This window comes from Salmo salar, chromosome 10, assembly GCF_965601325.2.
Source record: "Salmo salar chromosome 10, fSalSal1, whole genome shotgun sequence".
In the NCBI taxonomy this organism is placed as follows: Eukaryota; Metazoa; Chordata; class Actinopteri; order Salmoniformes; family Salmonidae; genus Salmo; species Salmo salar.
Genome location: NC_138300.1, coordinates 58,794,602 through 58,810,021, shown reverse-complemented (window position 1 = coordinate 58,810,021; position 15,420 = coordinate 58,794,602). Strand labels below are relative to the sequence as shown.

The 15,420-nt window shown below is 42.8% G+C and overlaps 2 protein-coding genes across 3 annotated transcripts in view; both read right to left on the bottom strand.

Annotated features, from left to right (window-relative positions):
* Window positions 1-366: 366 nt before the first annotated feature.
* Window positions 367-3,264, bottom strand: LOC145858593 (uncharacterized). Its single transcript, XM_082957106.1, has 5 exons — window positions 3,167-3,264; window positions 2,528-2,599; window positions 1,828-1,932; window positions 993-1,064; window positions 367-706 (listed from the first exon to the last, which is right to left on the bottom strand). The coding sequence occupies exons 1-5, from the start codon at window positions 3,182-3,184 to the stop codon at window positions 461-463; spliced, it is 513 nt and encodes a 170-aa protein (XP_082813232.1). The 5' UTR covers window positions 3,185-3,264; the 3' UTR covers window positions 367-460.
* Window positions 3,265-6,182: 2,918 nt separating this feature from the next.
* LOC106560606 (phosphatidylinositol 3,4,5-trisphosphate 5-phosphatase 1) overlaps window positions 6,183-15,420 on the bottom strand; it is a 67,252-nt gene continuing 58,014 nt past the window's right edge. The window contains exons 21-27 of one of the 2 annotated variants that reach the window (XM_045687982.2): window positions 11,691-11,770; window positions 11,493-11,580; window positions 10,814-10,960; window positions 10,095-10,161; window positions 9,621-9,857; window positions 8,585-9,063; window positions 6,183-8,399 (exon numbers count right to left, since the gene is read on the bottom strand). In XM_045687982.2, coding sequence (XP_045543938.2) covers window positions 8,350-8,399; window positions 8,585-9,063; window positions 9,621-9,857; window positions 10,095-10,161; window positions 10,814-10,960; window positions 11,493-11,580; window positions 11,691-11,770 — 1,148 coding nt within the window. In that variant the 3' untranslated portion in view covers window positions 6,183-8,349. Of the gene's footprint in view, window positions 8,400-8,584; window positions 9,067-9,620; window positions 9,858-10,094; window positions 10,162-10,813; window positions 10,961-11,492; window positions 11,581-11,690; window positions 11,771-15,420 lie in introns of both variants that reach the window. The other variant, XM_045687981.2, reaches the window with a different exon arrangement.

Genomic DNA, 15,420 nt, shown 5'->3' with positions numbered 1-15,420 from the left:
GAAGCAAATTTCTGCTTGAAAAAGCTAGCCTTGGCTTTAACTGCCTGTGTATATTGGTTTCTAACTTCCCTGAAAAGTTGCATATCACGGGGCTGTGCGATGCTAATGCAGAACACCACAGGATGTTTTTGTGTTGGTTAAAGGCAGTCAGGTCTGGAGAGAACCAAGGGCTATATCTGTTCCTGGTTCTACAGTTCTTGAATGGGGCATGCTTATTTAAGATGGTGAGGAAGGCATTTAAAAAACATTTACCAGGCATCCTCTACTGACGGGATGAGGTCAGGCAATCTTATCAAATGTTTGATTTAGGTCAACTGCTAAAAATAATAATTCCTGCCTGGATTTGATCTAATATATATCATTGAATAAAAGCCAAAATAATCAGTTTTATTAATTCATATAAAAATATTTAGACATTACATATTAAAATATCTAAAAAACAGCCACACACACACCACAATCAGCCAACAGAGGGTCTATCCATACTACAAGACCTGTATCTGTGTGTTAAACAGGATACACCATCCTCTGCAGACTTCGCCATCTTCTCCTCCTGGGTATCACAGTCCATGTCAAAGTCATACAGAAGAGTACTATCAAAGTCATAGCCAACAGCAACATTATGGTTCAAGTTGCCAGTGTAGGGAACTGTATCATAGTGATCCACTGGTACAAGTCTCCAATGCATCTCCTTCTTGGTTGATATCTGAAAACAGTGTTAAGAGTTCCTGTACCATAGTGTAGTGTCCCTCAACATTAACAGAAATGCATCCTTCATATTTACCTTTATTTAACTAGGCAAGTCAGTTAAGAACAAATTCTTATTTTCAATTATGGCCTAGGAACAGTGGGATAACTTGCCTTGTTCAGGGCACAGAATGACAGATTTGTACCTTGTCAGCTCAGGGATTTGAACTTGCAACCTTTCGGTTACTAATCCAACCACTAGGCTACCCTGCCGCCCCATATTAAATTACAAATGAAAGACATACCTCATCGTCAGAGTACTCCTCGTGTGATATTGATCTCGACAGGGAATCATGGGTGATGAATTCCACCGTCACCTAGAAAACAAAGCAAACTCAGGACTTCAGACACTCAAGTCTGATGTTTTATGTGGTAGTACCATGTGACAACACCCAAGTCCAGTAACCAGTAATTGAAAGCACCTCAGTTTAGTGCAAACGTCTGCACTATGTCGGGTGGGTCATTTGTTTCAGTGTACAGTTCGTCCTAAATGTTGTCGCATGTCTGTTCACAGGAAAGTACATGGCTAATACACCTGGACGGGCACAACGCTAGCATGGCTAATACACCTGGACGGGCACAACGCTAGCATGGCTAATACACCTGGACGGGCACAACGCTAGCATGGCTTCTAGGTTCAATAGAAGAATGATTATTTGACCCGAGACCACCAGTATTAAAGTAAACCCATGATGCTCAGACAGTAAAAATCAATGTTCATTAATAACTTAAATATCCTGTATCACAAGAATTATGGTAAAAAGCAGTTTTATTTGCCACAGATACCTAATCAACATTTCAAAACAGTGTGCGCTTTGTTAGTTTATTGTAAATAGTCAAAATTACTGAATTGGCTCGATGTCCACGTTTTTTGTATGACAATTTCCTATGAAAGATTGGTATTAAGGAGTTAACTGCAGTATGACCAGGAGGTCATCTAAAATAAGTTGTTTACCATCTATCAATAATGGTCGAGCCATTTATTTCATACAAATATTCAAATGAACCAAAACCACCCCAAGCATACAACACAGGGTCTGTCCGTGTTAGACAGGCCACACCATTGTCTGCAGACTTCACCAGTATCTCCTCCTGGGTATCACAGGCCATCTCAAAGTCATACAGGACAGTATCATCGTGGTTCTCTGGTCCAAGTCTCCAGTGCATCTCTTTCTTGGTTGAGATCTGAAAATAAACCGTGGTGAGATGGTCGACTCTACTGCGGATATAGTTCCAGTGTGACGACACCAACCCCTCTGCCGGGATAGCCTCACCGCACACTCACTAAGACAAAAAGTGTCCCTCACGAAAGTTAAATACATTATATTGGAACTTAGTTGGTTCTTATGTAGTGCAGAATTTGAGAAAATATCCACAGGAAAGTTAAACTTCAAAAGCGCAGGTCCGTGCGCCCATCACAACCTGATTACGTGTCACCCCAAGGCACGTGCCCAAGGAGGACATTTCTGGTTTACCAGAAATGTCTGGTGATGGAAATGAAACGGCAGCCTAGACACTAAAGTCTAGGAAATACTTTTCTGTGGATAGTTCTACCCAAATAAGGACCAACTGCCCACACAACCGGTAGAGGAAGTTAAACTGTAATTTGATTAAACATTCTGGCTTGTAAAGAAACTTTACACATATTTTTGCAGTGCTTTAATTCAGACTAGATCCCAGAAAGCTGGTATCAGTCTGATTTATTAGGCTACTGTGTATGAGAGCTGGTATCCCCTATAGTTTAATTTAAAAAAGTTATATTACAGCAAATGAAAGATACCTCGTCGTCCGAGTACTCCTCGTGTGATGTTGAACTTAACAGGTACTCATGCTTGTTGCAGCCTACCGTCACCTAGAAAATAGACAGCAAAAGTGAACTCAGGACTTCAGTTCCACAGAAAGTTACATTTTATGTTACCCTGTAACATTTGAATCAAGTAATTGAAAGAACTTCAGAGAAAAGGGCTTACTGTTAATGTGGCATGAAATCATTGAGGACAAATAGCAGTTATTCAACTTGATAGGAATGGAAAGCAGATCGCCCAAACAGAACAGTTTACCGCATTAGATGACATCTGCAGGCCCAACACGGTTGTACATTTCAAATCCAACTTGTGGGCCAGATGGGAGCCACACAGACTCAAGGATGTGATGCATAGGACACACGTCAGTCTTAGTGCTGCGTTTACACAGGCAGCCCACTTCTGATCTTTTGACAAATCCGAGCAGCTCTTTGGCCAATAATTGAGCTTCCTGTGTAAACAGTTTGAGCCCACAAATGCCCTGTCAGGTACGAACTGCCCCCCCCCCCCCGCCGCCGCCGCCGCCGCCTCCGCCCAACTACATTTGTTTGCGTGACCAAACCCTACTTTGAGTTGTCTTAAAAACACTAAAGTAGGAAAAGTAGTAGTAAACTTACCATAGCAACAACTTCCATTTACCACTACAGGTATGTTGAAGTGATGTCTTCCCTGAATATTTTTTTTTTGCTGAAAAAAGTGATTGATATTCTAGCAGTTTACCTTGTGAAAGTTAATGAGTTTTTATGGGACTTTCCATCGTCAAATGACCTACACCTGGCTGACCTCACGTAGCCTCAACCAATCAGCAGAACCCTGGGCCCAACTCCAATTCTCCCTCTTCTGCCCTAAATCACAGATGATCCATTATATTTGACAAGATAATGTAGTGACCGCTTTAACAATGAAAATAAATGTCTTCAAAATGGAAGGCAGTTGGGAGGAGGCAAGATCAGGGGGGACCATTCTAGCCAATGAGAGGGCAGATACGCGTGTGGACAACAGGCACAACTCTGACACAATGTTTTTTTGCAGGAAAGTCACGTGTTCTACTTATTTCAGTTCACTTGTAACAACTTATGAAACTTGTATTAGATCAAATAAACCACAAGCATCAAATGAGCCATTCATTTTTGTTGTTGACCAAATACAACACTCTCATTGAACTCCAAACTAAAACTGCTGGAGAAGACAGATTTTGGGTCCAGTTATCCCTCTGGCTTTGCCTCTTCCTCTCTGATGTGGTGCACTCTGGGAAGAAGGAAGAGAATTGTGTATTGTTCAAGACACCAGTACTGACCTATCTACTGTGTATACCAAACATTAGGAGCACCTTCCTAATATTGAGTTGCACACTGTGCAATCTGGTCAAATCAAAAGTTTATTTGTCACGTGCGCTGAATACAACAGGTGTAGACCTTACAGTGAAATGCTTACTGACAGGCTCTAACCAATAGTGCAAAAAAGGTATTAGGTGAACAATAGGTAAGTAAAGAAATAAAACAACAGTAAAAAGACAGGCTATATACAGTGGCGAGGCTATAAAAGTAGCGAGGCTACGTACAGACACCGGTTAGTCAGGCTGATTGAGGTAGTATGTACATGTAGATATGGTCTATTGTACAAGTGACTATCCCCCTGGGATGATATCGCCGTACACATATTGTATATAGCGCATACATTCAATTGATTGAACGGCAAATTGCAAAGTTTTCAAACAAGGTTTATGTACACCAAATATCAAAGAAGTAATCAAAATAATATATTCAGCGCTGAACTACAAACTTAAATATCCTGGGGTGTATTCATTTAACGGAAACCATTTAAGAAACAAACAATCAAACAGAGAAAACGGAATGAAACAGGACGAGACCTACCTGAATTTATCCAATAGAAACTCTTGTTTGCATTTTTTCCATTTGGAGTAAATGGTTAAGCAACAGAATCAGTGCAATGATTACACCCTTGGTCTTACATTATGAAAAGTAAAGATTGTGAGGAAACTCTCAATCTAAAAGGGAAAACAAAAGCAGAGCATTCCTTCATTCAGACAAACAATATTGTATATCAATGTTGCATACAACACAATGTTTCTGAAAAACATGAACATAGACAAAAATAACCAGGGTAGAATCTAGACAGTCATTTCAAACATCAGCTAATAATGCTGATCTATCAAATACATAAATGTAAGAATCGTCAGCTTTTCAAAAATCTAAAAACAATAGGAGTATCAGATGTCGTGAGGATGAATGACAGGAATGCACTTTCAGGGGGATACAGTTTTGCAGTTTAGCAAGTCTTTCTATGCAAAAAAATAATAATATTGATAAAGATATTAGCCCCTCACCAACAGGCCCCAACCCCTAGCCTGGTCCCCCCACCAACAGCCCCCAACCCCTGGCCTGGTCCCCCCACCAACAGGCCCCAACCCCTGGCCTGGTCCCCCCACCAACAGGCCCCAACCCCTAGCCTGGTCCCCCCACCGAAAGGCCCCAACCCCTAGCCTGGTCCCCCCACTGAAAGGCCCCAAGCCCTAACCTGGTCCCCCCACCAACAGGCCCCAACCCCTAGCCTGGTCCCCTCACCAACAGGCCCCAACCCCTAGCCTGGTCCCTCCACCAACAGGCCCCAACCCCTGGCCTAGTCCCCCCACCAACAGGCCCCAACCCCTAGCCTGGTCCCCCCACCAACAGGCCCCAACCCCTAGCTTGGTCCCCCCACCAACAGGCCCCAACCCCTAGCCTGGTCCCCCCACCAACAGGCCCCAACCCCTAGCCTGGTCCCCCCACCAACAGGCCCCAACCCCTAGCCTGGTCCCCCCACCAACAGGCCCCAACCCCTAGCCTGGTCCCCCCACCAACAGGCCCCAACCCCTAGCCTCGTCCCCTCACCAACAGCCCCCAACCCTGGTCCCAGATCAGTTGATGCTCTTGCCAACTCCATAGAGCCCCACAGTGGAGGTGTCATAATACCCATAAAAACTCAAAAAAGGGAAATGGTTCCAATCGTTTTTCCAACATTCCTTTTTCCCCATAAGGAATTTCAGAAACATTTAAAATGTACATGGTTATCAAAACATCACTCCAGGATAAGCCTACACGAAACAAAGCCCTGTGTTTTGTGTAGCCTTACCCTGGCGTGACGTTTTGATAACTATGTGAATCTCTCTCGGACAAGGTGACTTTTAGCAATATATTTGGCTCTGTTTAATCTCAGATTCGAAAATGCTAATTAGCATCAAAATAGACATCATGCAAGACTACGAATCCCAGCATGCTCCTGCACGTCATCTCTAGCTGACACCTTTGCTAACAGGTATCGTATCAATTTAAAACTTTCACAAGGCAGTTCACAGAATTGTCAACTTAATGAAATTCAGCCTATGTATTCATGACTAAATTTAGCTAACATTAGATAGTTAACCCAGAGATTCTTGCCTTGATTCGGGCAGTCTCGTCCAGATGATGATGGCTTTTTTAGTTCTTTATGATAGCCGCATTAGCAGCTAATTAGCGTTTCATGTTGTTATTTTTTTTTTTACCTTAATTTAACCATGGCAAAGGAGAAATGCTCACTAACAGAGATGTAAACAAATGTCAAACATTTTAGAGGAATAAGCTTTTTGTACATATGGAACATTTCTGGGATCGTTTATTTCAGCTCATGAAACATGGGATCAACACTTTACATGTTGTGTTTATATTTTTGTTCATTGTATAAGGGTCAAATGTTGCACAATCCAGGTGTGGAAAGCTTTTAGAGACCCAGAAAGACTCACATCTATATTGGCTGCCAAAGTCGCTTCTACAAAGTAGTGACTCAGGGGTGTGAATACCTATGTAAATCGGATATTTCTGTATTTCATTTTCAATAAATGTGCACACAAAAAAAATCAAAATAAACATGTTTTCACTTTGTTATTATGGGGTATTGTGTGTAGATGGTCAGATTTTGTATTTATTTAATGCATTTTGAATTAAGGCTGTAACAAATGTAGAATAAATCAACAGTATGAATACTTTCTGAAGGCTCTGTAATCTGATCCGATCTGATGCTCAAAAGACAGATGTAACAAATGATAGCGGATACATTACGAGAAAATAAAAGTAGAAACAAAACAACAAAAGAATCACAAAATAGCAAAGCTGGGTCGGAGCCCGCAAAATGGCGTCAACACCGGCGGCCATTCAATACAGCGATCTCTTTTTCTTATTCTTGCACCATCTAAACTACAGCAAAATATATTTTTCCATAAACATAAATTAAGAACGGGAAGCATAGAAATAACACACATAGAACAGATCTACTGTTTTTTTAGACTTGCTTTCAATGGGAATGGCAGATCTATGGCTCTATGAAAAGTGTATGATGATAAGGGTAATGTATATATTATGTTGAGTATGTCTTGTACAGTGTTTAATTTGTATACAGTAGTACTATGTGTCTAAGAGAGTTACATTTCATCCTATAACTCACATTTCCTTTTTTTTCTCAACTTTTTTTTTTATCCAATTGGTAGTAGTTACAGTCTTGTCTCATCACTGCAACTCCCGTACAGGCTTGGGAGAGGCGAAGGTCGAGAACCGTGCATCCTCTGAAACACAACCCAAACTGCTTCTTGACACAATGCACACTGAACCCGGAAGCCAACCGCACCAATGTGTCAGGGGAAACACCGTACACCTGGCGACCGTGTCAGCGTGCATTGCACCCGGCCCGCCACAGGAGTTACAAGTGCGCGATGGGACAAGGATATCCCTGCTGGCCAAACCGTCCCTAACCCGGACGACGCTGGGCCAATTGTGCACCGCCTCATGGGTCTCCCGGTCGCAGAGCCTGGACTCAAACCCAGAATCTATAACACTGTGATGCAGTGCCTTAGACCACTGCGCCACCCGGGAAGCCCATAACTCACATTTCTATGTGAATTTGGTCGGGTCGCCCAAAAAGTTACATAATGCAGCTTTATTTAAAATTCATTATTCTATTTATTTTATTTTTTCATTACGATTTTAATTAATGGATCGAGTATATTAAGTAGACTAATACACTTTGTATATTTTCTATGCAGATGGTAAAAAACAACAATAACAATAACTTTTACAATCCAATTATGTTGGCCACATAATTCTAAATGTATTTTGGGGTTCCCGAGTGGCGCAGTTGTCTAAGGCAATACAACTCAGTGCTAAAAGGTATCACTATATTACCTGGTTTGAATCCAGGCTGTATCACATCCGGTTGTGATTGGGAGTCCCATAGGGTGGTGCACATTTGGCCCAGTGTCGTCGGGGCTGGAGTAGGCCATCATTGTAAATAAGAATTTGTTCTTAACTGACTTGCCAAGTTAAATAAAGGTTAAAAAAATTAAAAAAATCACACGCATGCAATACTGTCAACAAACCAGCAGGTGGTAGCATTAACATATATAAAGGCTACTGGGCATGTGAGAAATTAATAGGAGAGGCGGGTGAGCATCATTCCCTTTTGTTTTAATTGAGATTGTTGTACAAGTTTTTAAAAATGATTCTTATAATCTAAAGAGCTCTTCTAGTTGTCAGCATTTGTGCAACAACAAAAAAAGAATGACGATACATATTTCAGAGGACTCCACAAATCCCCAGAGAGTTGCCAGTAACACAGCCTAATGCATATGGAAAGATGAGTTCGTACAGAAACTTGTTTGGAGAGTCAGGAAGACGAGCATTGCAGTGACTGACACTAGCCACCATTCAACATCTAATTTTAACATATAGGACAAGAGGAGGAGGGTTTTCAGCCAAAAAAAACCCACACACAGTCATTTCGCTGAACGGCCCGTCTTCGGTGGTTGAGTTGCCTCATGATGTGCTGGGGAAAAGGAGAAGAGAGATTTCTATGTACATAGTTTAATGTACAGAACCGCTTCCTCTGCGGTATGCTTAGTTTAAAACCATGGCAACAGAAGCTATAAGCAACTTGCTTGCATGATATGTGAACTGAGACTACTTGCGTGATATAGAGCGTTTCGTGAGGGAAAATGACTGTAGATTTACCTTCTTTGGGGAGGGGCTGGATGGGCCTTGTAGGTGGACGGAGTTTGCTGGGCAGCTCCGAGCTGTCTCTGTAGTCTCTGGGCTTAGTGGACGTGGCGTCCGCCTGGCCTGGGCGGGACTTCATGGGCAGATGTGGCCTATTGGTGGTTTGTACCATGCCCCCCTCGGAGCGTGAGGGCTTCACAGGGTTCTTGGTGTAGGTCTGGGGGAGGAGCGAGGCCGAGGCTGAGGCAGTGGTGGCAGAAGGCGGTGGTTTGGTCTCAGAACAGGTGTAAGAGCGGTTACGCGGAGTGGGGACCGGGGGCCGGTCAGGGTCCTGGTCAGAGGGTTTGGTGAAGGAGAAGATGGGGTCTGGAGGTGTCAGCTGGTCCTTGGAGCGTTGGGGGTCTGGTTGGTCTTTAGCTCCTCGTGGTCCTCCTGCCTTCCCCATGGAGCCGTACAGAGGGTTGTCAAACATCTCCGCTGGCTTCCCCCCCTCACTTCTAGAAGACAGCACACAGCCAGACAGCACAGACAGACAGACAGACAGACAGACAGACAGACAGGCAGGCAGGCAGGCAGGCAGGCAGGCAGGCAGGCAGGCAGGCAGGCAGGCAGGCAGGCAGGCAGGCAGGCAGGCAGGCAGGCAGACAGACAGACAGACAGACAGACAGACAGACAGACAGACAGACAGACAGACAGACAGACAGACAGACAGACAGACAGACAGACAGGCACACAGACACAATCAGTTCATTCAGAGTTCAGACTCACATTGGGGTATCAATCTATCCACTCTCAGTACATTGTCTGCTCTGTGAGAAAACTGCAACAGTATCGTTCAGTCCCATTTCTTTTCCACTTCAAGTAGGCCTAAATCATGGAACTCTGCATACTACAGGTCAACGCCACCTCAACAAAATTCCCTTACACTGACCAATTTAACCATTTCAATGGAGACGAGTCAGTGTCTGGGGAAAGCAGGAATTCCCGAAAACTATAATCTCATAGATATATTTTTTTCTCTCAGAGCTAAGCTAGTCAAAGACAAACTTACACGTTATCTGATGCTTTTCCTGTGGGGCTTCGCACAGCGCTGTGGTCGTAGACAGTCTTTTTAGGAGAGATGTTTCCATGGGTCTGGTCCCTACCCCCGTGCCCAGCGACACCACCCCCACCTCCGGAGCCTGATCTGGGGGACATGCTGTAGCTCCAGCCCCTATCTGTCACACCTCCAGACTTGTAGCCCACCCCCATGTAACTGGGGTTGGTGATATCACTGGGAAGAGCAAACCTATTGAACAGGGACACATAACCAGAGGATCGTCTCGCAATTAAACAGGTAAAAGGGAAATGGAAAGAGTAAAGACTCATACACACTTATAAGTTTACCAACATAAATATATATATTTTTTTTTTACTTGGTAAACCACCAAAGTCAGTTTTTCATTAGTTTTAAAGGAACTGGGATCACGTGTCAGCTATGCTTGAATGTTACAAAGTAGCCATGAGCGAAGAAGGAGGTTCTCACTTGTTGATAAGATCAAGTCCTTTTCCTTTAGAGGCACCAGAATCCTCCCTTTCCACTTTGATGAAATCTGTAGACGGAAGAAAAGAGAGTTGAGCTCAGCAACAAAAATATAAACATTTTACAGGTACAGTATGTCATTGGTTGTCAGCCTCACTGTTATAACTTCATTGGTTGTCAGCCTCACTGTATAACTTCATAGGTTGTCAGCCTCACTGTTATAACTTCACTGGTTGTCAGCCTCACTGTTATAACTTCATTGGTTGTCAGCCTCACTGTATTACTTCATTGGTTGTCAGCCTCACTGTATTACTTCATTGGTTGTCAGCCTCACTATATAACTTCATAGGTTGTCAGCCTCACTGTTATAACTTCACTGGTTGTCAGCCTCACGGTTATAACTTAATTGGCTGTCAGCATCACTGTTATAACTTAATTGGTTGTCAGCCTCACTGTTATAACTTCATTGGTTGTCAGCTTCACTGTATAACTTCATTGGTTGTCAGCCTCACTGTTATAACTTCATTGGCTGTCAGCCTCACTGTTATAACTTCATTGGTTGTCAGCCTCACTGTTACAACTTCATTGGTTGTCAGCCTCACTGTTATAACTTCATTTGCTGTCAGCCTCACTGTTATAACTTCATTGGCTGTCAGACTCACTGTTATAACTTCATTGGTTGTCAGCCTCACTGTTACAACTTCATTGGTTGTCAGCCTCACCGTATAACTTCTCAGTCTGTTTGCCTTCTGAGGTTCGTAACTGTACACCTCCCGTCAGGGAGCCCGTCCGCTCGCCGTGATGCGTCAGTGTGATGTGGAACTCTGTGTAGGAGGACTCCGCCGCTCGCAGAGCCACACAGCCCTCTCCTGTAAGGATGACACCATGTCAGGGAGGAGGAGCAGGAGGAAGAGGAGGAAGAAGGAAGAGGAGGAGGAGAAGAAGGAAGATGAGGAAGAGGAGGAAGATGAAAGATGAGGAGGATTAGAAAATACTCTTTTACTCCCTGTCAGAGCTAGATGAAGACAGAGCTAGACGAAGACAGAGCTAGACGAAGACAGAGCTAGATGAAGACAGAGCTAGATGAAGACAGAGCTAGGTGAAGACAGAGCTAGATGAAGACAGAGCTAGATGAAGACAGAGCTATATGAAGACAGAGCTATATGATGACAGCGATAGATGAAGACAGAGCTAGATGAAGACAGAGATAGATGATGACAGAGATAGATGAAGACAGAGCTAGATGAAGACAGAGCTAGATGAAGACAGAGCTAGATGATGACAGAGATAGATGATCATGATTCATAGACCTAGACTTGTATTTACTCAAGCCCAAATGTGGTCTGTGTCATTCTCAGAACCAGTCTCTCCAAACAGAGCACAGTTGCTCTTCTTTCTCACCATAGGATTCATCACAGTCTGTGGACTTGACACACAGGAGAATGTGCTGATCCAACAGATACTCTGGGTCTGAGATGATAGGGACGAGCTTTAAAAAGACACGAGAGGAGCTCTATTACATCAAATACGCCATATTGTAAACTCAACTAGCCTAGTGTAAAACAAAAAACAAAAAAAACGTAATAATCATCAACAAACCTCAACTTGGTTTCCAAACCGAACTTTGATGGACCCATCTGAGTGATCTTGGTTCTCTCCTTCCGAGCTCTTGACGAATTCTGTGGACAAAATGTCTACAGTTATGCTGGTCCCAGATCTGTTTGTGCTGTATAACCAATTCAAGTTTGGTATGAGAATGAACAATAGGAGTCTGAAAGATAAACAGATCTGGGAACAAACTAGTGTGCAGTCACTGTGAGTTAGGCTACATTTCAGTTGAAGCTCTTGATATACATTGTTTTGAAACAATCAAGAATCCCAGAAAAATGAGGGGGGAAAAAAGCCCACAATAACATATGTAACCTAAGAAACAAAGTTCATGGAATCCATAACTTGTGGTGTGCCCGAGTAGGAAGTCCACTGTGTGCAGCTCACCCTGCACTATCAGCTCAAACATAAATAACATGAGCATGTCTACTTCTGCTAAGCTTCCCAGTAAAGCAATGAAAACAATCAAGCATCCCAGAAAATTTTTAAAAATAGCCCACGTTAACAAATGTAGCTTAAGAAACCAGTTTCATGATATCAATAACTTGCTAGTAACAGATGACAGATTCTGACTCTATCACTGAAACTCACTTAGATAATACCTTTGATGATACAGTGGTAGCAATACATGGTTATAACATCTACAGAAAATACAGAAATGCCAACGGTGTTGCGGTCTATATTCAGAGCCACATTCATGTAAAGCTTAGAGACGATCGAATGTTAAATACTGTTGAAGTAATATGGCTACAGGTTAATCTGCCTCACTTAAAGCCCATTCTGGTTGGAAGCTGCTATAGACCACCAAGTGCTAACAGTCAGTATCTGGAAAAAATGTGTGAAATGCTTGATAATGTATGTGATATTAACAGAGAGGTATATTTTCTGGGTGACCTAAATATTGACTGGCTTTCATCAAGCTGCCCACTAAAGAAAAAGCTTCAAATTGTAACCAGTGCCTGCAACCTGGTTCAGGTTATAAGTCAACCTACCAGGGTATTTACAAACAGCACAGGAATGAAATCCATATTTAAGGGCCAGACGTGCTGCCCTGTTCCGGGCCAGTTGTAATTTTCCCAAGTCCCTCTTTGTGGCACCTGACCCCACGACTGGGCAGTAGTCCAGGTGCAACAAAACTAGGTCCTGTAGGACCTGCCTTGTTGATATTGTAGTTATTAAGAAGGTAGAGCAGTGCTTTATTGTGGACAGACCTCTCCCCATCTTAGCTACTGTTGCTACCATGCTATGTTGTTGTCTTAGGTCTCTCTTTATGTAGTGTTGTGTTGTCTCTCTTGTCGAGATGTGTGTTTTGTCCTATATTTTTATTTAATTTATTAGTATTTTTAATACCAGCCCCCGTCCCCACAGGAGGCCTTTTGCCTTTTGGTAGGCCTTCATTGTGGGGCGGCAGGGTAGCCTAGTGGTTAGAGCGTTGGGCTAGTAACCGAAAGGTTGCAAGTTCAAATCCCCAAGCTGACAAGGTACAAATCTGTCATTCTGCTCCTGAATAAGGCAGTTGAAAATAAGGATTTGTTCTTGTTAAATAAATACAAATACCTAGCTGTGTCTGAATCCTGGCTTAGGAAGGCCACCAAAAATTCTGAAATTTCCAACTACAACATTTTCTGACAAGATAAAACTGCCAAAGGGGCAGAGTTGCAATTTACTGCAGAGAGAGTCATACTAGGTAGGTCTGTGCCCAAACATTTCGAGCTTCTACTTTTAAAAATCCACCTTTCCAGAAACAAGTCTCTCACCGTTGCCGCTTGTTATAGACCCCTCTCAGCCCCCAGCTGTGCCCTGGAAACCATATGTGAATTGATTGCCCCCCATCTATCTTCAGAGTTCGCACTGCTAGGTGACCTAAACTGGTATATGCTTAAAACCCTGGCCATCCTACAATCTAAGATAGATGCCCTCAATCTCACACAAAATATCAAGGAACCTACCAGGTACAACCCTAAATCCGTAACCATGGGCACCCTCTTAGATATCATCCTGACCAACTTGCCCTCTAAATACACCTCTGCTGTCTTCAACCAGGATCTCAGCGATCACTGCTTCATTGCCTGCGTCCATAATGGGTCCGCGGTCAAACGACCACCCCTCATCACTGTCACACGCTCCCTAAAACACTTCAGCGAGCAGGCCTTTCTAATCGACCTGGCCCGGGTATCCTGGAAGGATATTGACCTCATCCCGCCCTTTCCTCACCATCTTAAATAAGCATGCCCCGTTCAAAAAATGTAGAACTAAGAACAGATATAGCCCTTGGTTCACCCCAGACCTGACTGCCCTTGACCAGCACAAAAACATCCAACAGAAATTTGCATCCTGTAGCACTAATTCCAAAAAGTTTGCGGAAACTGTAAAGTCCATGGAGAATAAGAGCACCTCCTCCCAGCTGCCCACTGCACCGAGTCTAGGAAACACTGTCACCACTGATAAATCTACGATAATCGATAATTTCAATAAGCATTTTTCTACAGCTGGCCATGCTTTCCACCTGGCTACCCCTACCGCGGACAACAGTTCTGCACGCCCTACAGCAACTTGCCCAAGGTCATTTGAGGCTATTTGAGCCAGTAAAGGGGGCTTTACTATTCTTGGGTAGCGGAATTACTTTTGCTTCCCTCCAGGCCTGAGGCACACACATGTTTGTAAGCTTAGAGATGGCAAATAGGAGTGGCAATATCGTCCGCTATCATCCTCAGTAATTTTCCATCCAAGTTGTCATACCCAGGTGGCTTGTCATTGTTGATAGACAACAATACGTTTTTCACCTCTATTACACAGTTACTTTATAGAATTCAAAATTACACTGCTTGTCTTTCATCATTTGGTCAGTTATACTTGGATGTGTAGGTTCAGCATTTGTTGCCGTCTTGTCATGCATAAGTTTGCTAATCTTGCCAATTAAAAAAATGATTAAAGTGGTTGGCAATATCAGTGGGTTTTGTGATGAATGAGCCATATGATTCAATGAATGATGGAGCTGAGTTTGCCTTTTTGCTCAAAATTGAATTTTACTATCATTTTTACATAATTTATCTTTGTTTCATAGTATAGTTTCTTCTTCTTTTTGTTCTGTTTAGTCACATGATTTCTCAATTTGCAGTACTTTTGCCAATCGGTTGTGCAACCAGACTTATTTACCATTCCTTTTGCCTCATCCCTCTCAACCATATGATTGTTCAATTCTTCATCACTCCACGGGGATTTAACAGTTTTTACAGTCATTTTCTTAATGGGTGTGTGCTTATTAGTAACTGGAATAAGCAATTTCATAAATGTGTCAAGTGCAGTGTCTGGTTGCTCCTCATTACATCACAGACCAGCAAATATTCTTTACGTCATCAACATAGGAATCACTGCAAATCTGACCTCTTATACACTATATTAGGTCCAGCCTTTGGAACTTTGGTTTTCTTAGATATGGCTACTATATTATGATCACTACATCTGATGGATTTGGATACTGCTTTACAGCAGATTTCTGCAGCATTAGTAAAGATGTGATCAATACATTAATGTAAACATAGACCTAACATTAATCAAATTAATGTCAATCTCTCCTGGCTCAAAGTGGAGGCGAGATTGACTTCATCACTACTTGTTTTTGTAAGAAGTATTGACATGTTGAATTCTGTTTAAACTACTGGCACACAGCTCAGACACCCATGCATACCCCACAAGACATGCCACCAGAGGTCTGTTTAAA

Bases quoted from the DNA above. Each gene is read 5' to 3' on its own strand.
- LOC145858593 (XM_082957106.1), bottom strand. The intron at 1,933-2,527 runs GTATCTTTCATT...GTTTATTTTCAG, and splicing joins AGGAGTACTCGGACGACGAG to ATCTCAACCAAGAAAGAGAT. The intron at 1,065-1,827 runs GTGAAGTCTGCA...TTTGTTTTCTAG, and splicing joins ATACCCAGGAGGAGATACTG to GTGACGGTGGAATTCATCAC.